This window comes from Histoplasma capsulatum, genomic scaffold (assembly GCF_000149585.1).
Source record: "Histoplasma capsulatum NAm1 scaffold_4 genomic scaffold, whole genome shotgun sequence".
Lineage (NCBI taxonomy): Eukaryota > Fungi > Ascomycota > Eurotiomycetes > Onygenales > Ajellomycetaceae > Histoplasma > Histoplasma mississippiense.
Window position 1 is genome coordinate 2,051,580 of NW_001813979.1, and position 6,201 is coordinate 2,057,780.

The following is a 6,201-nucleotide window of genomic DNA, read 5'->3' on the forward strand; positions in this document are numbered from 1 at the left end:
GGAGAGCTTTCGGAACCATTTGGCCCTTAATTACCCCCGGTAGATTGGTAGCGGTTACTAATTGATTTCCCTGGCAGATCACCCGGAAATTCTCCATTGATTATCCTTCTGTATAGGGGAGGGTCATTCTTCTCGCGGGGTGGGGGGGGGGGGGTTGTTTGGCCAGAGGGAAGCTGATAGTAAAAACAAAATCGATATCGGATGCACACATCCACACATCTCATCTCAGTCCCCTCTAAAGCACACCCTCCACGTGGACTACCAGCGAGAAGGCTACCTAGGTACGAGTACTATGGGAATTTTTCCAGGTTTAATCAGGAATCCCGCGTTGAAGAGATGCGGGCATCGAGAGATCCTTCCAACAAATCTTGTTGTTTGTGTGTTGAATGGTTTGCCGCGGTTGGGATTGAAGGCCCACCGTTGTGGCTCCGGTGCTGGCCAGCCAATCACCGACGGATATGGCCCCCTCGCTCCCTGTGTCTTTCCTTATATAAAGCAATAAGTACGGAAAGTTTCGCGGGATTGCGTTCGTGGGATCCTTCCACGGCTGGAGTTTCTGACATCCCGCCAGCGAGATTTACCATACAGCTTAACTTACCCGTTAACTATATACTATATACTATATACTATATACTATACTACCCAGCTCACGAGTTCATCGAATCATTATAAGCTCCCCCACACAACCCCCTACCCCGCACTCACTCTGGTCACTCGGACCCGCCCCACGCGCAGTTTTCCCATGAGTCACGGCATTAAAACCAATCAATATATCTCTCCTCCTCATCCCTCGACAGGCATATTTCTCCATCAACTCCCTGAGAATAATAATAACAAAAGGGAGGAAAAGAGAAAAAAGGAAAATAAGGAAAAGAAATAGAGAGAGAGAGAGAGAGTGTGTGTGTGTGTGTGTGTGTGAGAGAGAGAGTAGATATCCGAGAACCGAAGCCAACCATGCCTCCTCCCCCCGCTGCAGTTGACGCTCATGCGCTGAACAATGGAGCTCCCGCCGCGCCATTGACCGTCGAGGGCGTCCCCGCTCAGCGAGCGAAGACTCAGATGCCTACCGGCGTCGCTGCCTTTTCCAGTAGTGATATGTTCAAGAGTTCTGTAAGTTCACACAAGTTATTGCCGTAAAGGATGTGGTTATTCCCCCAGTGGAGATGGGATGGGAGATTTGAAGTTGGATCGGTGATTCGGACAGGGTTATCTAGATGGAGCTTGCGGAAGGGAAAAGAGAGAGCGAGAGAGGAGAGAGAACTGAAAGGAATTCGAAATTTGCTAATTTTTGCGGGGAACCTTTTTCATAGGCCTGCTTCGGTAAACCGAAAGCGAAGCGCTTCGATCGTGAGTTTGTACTCCAAGGTCTGCCGGATTCCATGTGTACATTGCATTAACAAAGGTGGTTTGCTTTCTGCTTTCCGTAGACCTTCTATCCACTGAAAGCAAAGGCAGACAGGTAAGCCTGGAACGAAGTACCCCATTGCTGTCTGCTCTGCTGCTGTGACAGAATGAATAATGGCCTGCATACATCGGTTGACGTGAAATCCTCATGCGCAGGCCTCGTCGCTGAAACAAGCTGCCCAATACCTAAAGACTCCAGGTTTGCCTATTGAAATAGAGCGCGCCCTTTTTTTTTTTTTTTTTTTTTTTTTTTTTCTCCCGCGGCTAGATGAAAAAATGTATCTAATATCTCGCTCCAGGCCTTATTTCATTGGGGGGAGGCCTCCCATCATGCGAATACTTCCCCTTCGAATCCATCTCCATGAAAGTTCCGACCCCGCCACATTTCTCAGAGAAGGATACGGTGAAATCAGGAAAGGTTGTCACTGCTGGGAAATACGATATAAGGAATGGAAAGAGCGAATATGGTTTGTTTGTTCTCTTTTTTCGCTCCTTCGCTCCTATATTATAATTCTGGTCTATTTATATTTGTACGGTGATGGTGTACTCAAACTAACCTTTGGTTTTTTTTACCTCTCCTTTTGTAGATTTGGAGATCGCTCTGAACTATGGCCAGTCGCATGGAGCAGCGCAGCTGTTGCGGTTTGTGACCGAGCATACTGAGGTAGGCAAAATGCGTTAGACCCACGAACGGAAATCGGTACAACGCCAAAAACTAAATAAAAACAAAAACAAAAAAAAAAATATTCAATGACAGATCGTCCATAACCCTCCGTACGCCGACTGGCACTGCTGTCTAACCGCGGGAAGCACCTCAGCTTGGGACATGGCATTGCGCATGTTCTGTGAGCGGGGGGACTACATCATCACGGAGGAGTACACATTCGCCACAGCCCTCGAGGCAGCAGCACCGTTGGGTATCCACGCGGCGGCCGCCAAGATGGATGATCAAGGCCTCCTCCCCGAATCTCTCGACGAGCTGATGAGCAACTGGGATGCGGATGCCCGGGGCGCACGCAAGCCCCACCTGCTCTACATCGTGCCATCAGGCCAGAACCCGACCGGCTCGACCCACGGCGCCGAGCGGAGAAGGGAGATCTACAGGGTGGCGCAGAAACATGATATCTACATCGTCGAGGACGAGCCGTACTATTTCCTTCAAATGCAGCCGTATAAGGGCGCGGGGACCCCGCCCGATCCGCCCCCAGCGTCCCATGAAGAATTCTTGAAGTCCTTGATCCCGTCTTATGTGAGCATGGATGTGGACGGGCGCGTGCTGCGGCTGGAATCGTTCTCCAAGGTCATCTCTCCTGGATCCAGGACGGGCTGGATCGTCGGCTCCGAACAGATTATCGATCGCTATAGTCGGCATTCCGAAGTAAGCACCCAGAACCCGAGTGGCATGGCGCAGATGATCCTCTTCAAGCTGCTGGATGAGAGCTGGGGCCACAAGGGGTATTTGGAGTGGTTGGTAAATATTCGCATGGCGTACACGGCGCGGAGGAATAGTATGATGGAAGCGTGCGAAAAGTATCTTCCGAAAACCGTGGCTAGTTGGAATCCCCCCGCTGCGGGGATGTTTGTAAGTTTACAAGCTGCCACAGAGTCTTTGTTTTAAAAGCCCCATCCCCCCCCACTTTTTTTTAAAGTGTAGCTGGCTAAAATATGCTTCCCTCCTCTCGTTCCATAGCACTGGATTAAGGTGGACTGGCATAAGCACCCAGGCGTCCGCGAAGGCAAAGACCACGCCGCCATCGAGCAATCCATCTTCAAGGCCGCTATCGCGGAAGGTGCGCTTGTCTCCTGCGGGAGCTGGTTTGTGGCAGATCGTTCCATCCCCGAGACGGACATGTTCTTCAGAGCCACATACGCTGCGGCCCCCGGCGACAAGATCGAAGAAGCCATTAGGCGGATTGGTGTTGCGTTGAGGGCTGAGTTTCAGTTGGAATAATGGAGAGATTTGTGTGCCCTATTCGTAATTGATTGGGAATTTATTTTCCTTTTCCTTCCCTTACCACGCTGCTATATATGGATGTATTTTGGATTCGTTTTGGGTTTTTGAAATATTCCAGCGCATCCTTATAGCTTATAAGTTATGCCGACGGTATGTTAACTGGATTTTTGTTGAGAGGAACGGCTAAATGGCTCCTCCTATCTATTCTTTGTAGAAACGAGTTTTTCCGGTTGCCTTAAAAGAAAATAATCATCTCTTTCCGGAGACTCCACCGTTCTCCAACCCATAGAAGCGTCGTGACCGTCACCATCAAATCGTAACTTATTTTCACTGCTGGGCCACAACGAGAAGGAAGAAACCATACATAGCACTATTTCAAAAACACGAAGCCAACCATCTAATTGTCTTCACTATCAGTTCCTCCTCCTCATCATAACCCTTCCCTCCCCCTCCCAACAAAAACTAGAAAATTAAAAACTAAAAATTAAAAAATATACGTTAGTTAAACCCCCCTTCACTCACAATTCAATTCACTTGACCTCCCCGCCCCTGCCCCTCCTTCTTAACCCGAACCGGTCACATCACGCATCACGCACCGTCCCGCCCTGCCCCGCCCAGCCCCTTCACCCTACCGCCAGCTCTGAGTTCTCAGCCCTTTTACCGTCGGAGTATCGATCTCATCGCGTTGATCTTGCCGGAAGAGCTCGGTCGAGCATTTTTTCTAAACATCTTCTTTGGTCATTGAAGTGGACAAGGGCATCTTGGTTCAAATTCAAATTAAAAATTATCCGTTGCGGGCGAATCGATACGGAATACTACTTGTGTAACTAACTATATTGCAGAACACATATCTCATTTGCTTGCCTTCCCCTTGCAGGCTCACAGGAATATTGGTTTAACAGAGCTCCCGGTTGGGGACGATGGTACTCTCCCCGTACTAGTTGCTTCTGATTTGCTTGTTGAAGACGATGATGATGATGATGTTTGAGGGGCCGGTACTAGCCGTGTCGGGGCAATTATCCCGGTCTTGGGGGTTTCGGATTAACTGCGACGGGGCGGCGGTTTTTTAAGGGTAAAACAACTGAAGAACAACACCTTTGTGACATCTGGGACTTCGAGTTTTCTGTGAATAAAAAAAAAAAAAAAAAAAAACCCCGCTAAATTAGGTGGAAGGAGGAGGGAGGATTGGGATCATTGTTTTAATTTTTATCTTGCATCTTTTTTTTTTTTTTTTTTTTTTTTTTTTTTTTTTTTTCAGCCTTTTCTTCTTTGAATTCAGGTTCCCGGTGACAAGCTCAATGTCAAGCGCTTGCTACACTCTCCATTAATCTATATATTTTAAATTCCCTTATCGTAAAAGCCTTTTCCCTTCAGGTGTTCGCCCTCCAGTTCTATAGGTATGTTGACAAGTTGACAAGCTCAACATACGATTCTCATACTAGTATTTTTATACCTTACATGTTCATGCGGCACTACCTATTGACAAGCCCACATGGTGACTGGCTGTTCACTGACTATTTTGGTTTATCAGGTTTCCAGTGCCCCGGGTATTGGGCCCCCAACTTCACTCTCTTGGAAATATCACCCAAATCTCTGATTTCCTTAAGTGCCAGGCCAGAGATTTGATTACCAAGAGCTGTTGCAACTTGCAGCTAACGCGTTATCCTCTCACTATTCCTGAGTGGAGTAGAGAGACAAAGTTGGGCTATCTTGTATTGCTGGCTGCTTGCTGCTTGACTTGACTTGTCTTTGCAACAATGGCGACGACATCTAGCCACAAATAAAAACAAAGAGTATCTTGCTTTCACTACCAGCTGGGTCCGGTTCACCGCCCTTCACAGTTATCTGCCATTTCCCCCCAGCTAGAGGAAGGGTCAACACAAGAACAACACCATCTGGGAGGTTCTATTCTGTTCATCACGACGCAACGCCGAGGCAGAGTGTGATCTATTCTGTTGGGACACCCCACATCTTTTCCCTCCCTGTGGTCTGAATCTAGGTAAATTTCCCATTCTGCCCTTTGCTTGGATGTGTATCCCACTGTACTGGGATAGTTGTTTCAATGAGTAGAAGCAATTGACTGTAACAGAGATCTCTTAATCGAAAGGCCGGAAAGCAGTCGGAAGCCAACCGTAACCGTAGGGGACGAACGTACATAGTTACCGGCAAACGTTGAGCGAAGGAGAACTCGCGGAGATACTACCTACCTGGGTAGATAACTTCCTCTGCCACAGCAGAGAGCACTCCGGAGGCTTCGTAAGTGTTGTTTATTTATATCTTCTTCCCAACCCCCTCCCTCCCTCCCTACTCCCTCCCTACTCCCTCTCTCCCTCCTACATGCCCCGTATCTAGCCCTTATGACAGCCTTTCTCGTGGCCATCTATCTTTCTGTGCATGGTTTTCTGCACTTTTCCTATTGCATGTCGGGTTTCTCGCCCAGATGGCGCCCCCGGATAGTCGTGAGCGGCGAAATGCCTGCTACGGGTTCGGTTTTGCCCCTGTCTTGGTTCTTTGCGTTATTTCACTTTTTGCCTGCCTTTGTGCGTTGATGGAACTGACCCGGTTATTCTGTTTAGCGATCAATTCCAGCCCATCCTTACCCGCGGGTTAAACAGTAGCCAACGGGATATCCGTGCTGCAAGCGCATATTTTCACCCTGACGCTGTCAATCAAGCGCGTGTTGCTGACTTTCCTGGAAATTCAGGGCTTTCTAGCGTTAATCTAGAGCGATTTTTTGAGGACCCGCAGCATCAATTTGGACTTAGAGAAGGTTTACCTCGTTCGAGTTCTTATTCGTCAAGCTCTGGGAAGACGATAGTGTCCCTGACACTGAAAATTTTGAA

At 48.3% G+C, this 6,201-nt stretch overlaps 1 protein-coding gene across 1 annotated transcript; it reads left to right on the forward strand.

Moving 5' to 3' along the window:
* Positions 1-954: 954 nt before the first annotated feature.
* On the forward strand, positions 955-3,355 carry HCAG_04617 (amino transferase; the record flags this gene model as incomplete). Its single annotated transcript, XM_001540727.1, has 8 exons — positions 955-1,110; positions 1,311-1,347; positions 1,428-1,459; positions 1,561-1,603; positions 1,704-1,871; positions 1,992-2,068; positions 2,162-2,986; positions 3,095-3,355. 8 exons carry the CDS (start codon positions 955-957, stop codon positions 3,353-3,355), a joined length of 1,599 nt encoding a protein of 532 aa, XP_001540777.1.
* Positions 3,356-6,201: the final 2,846 nt, after the last annotated feature.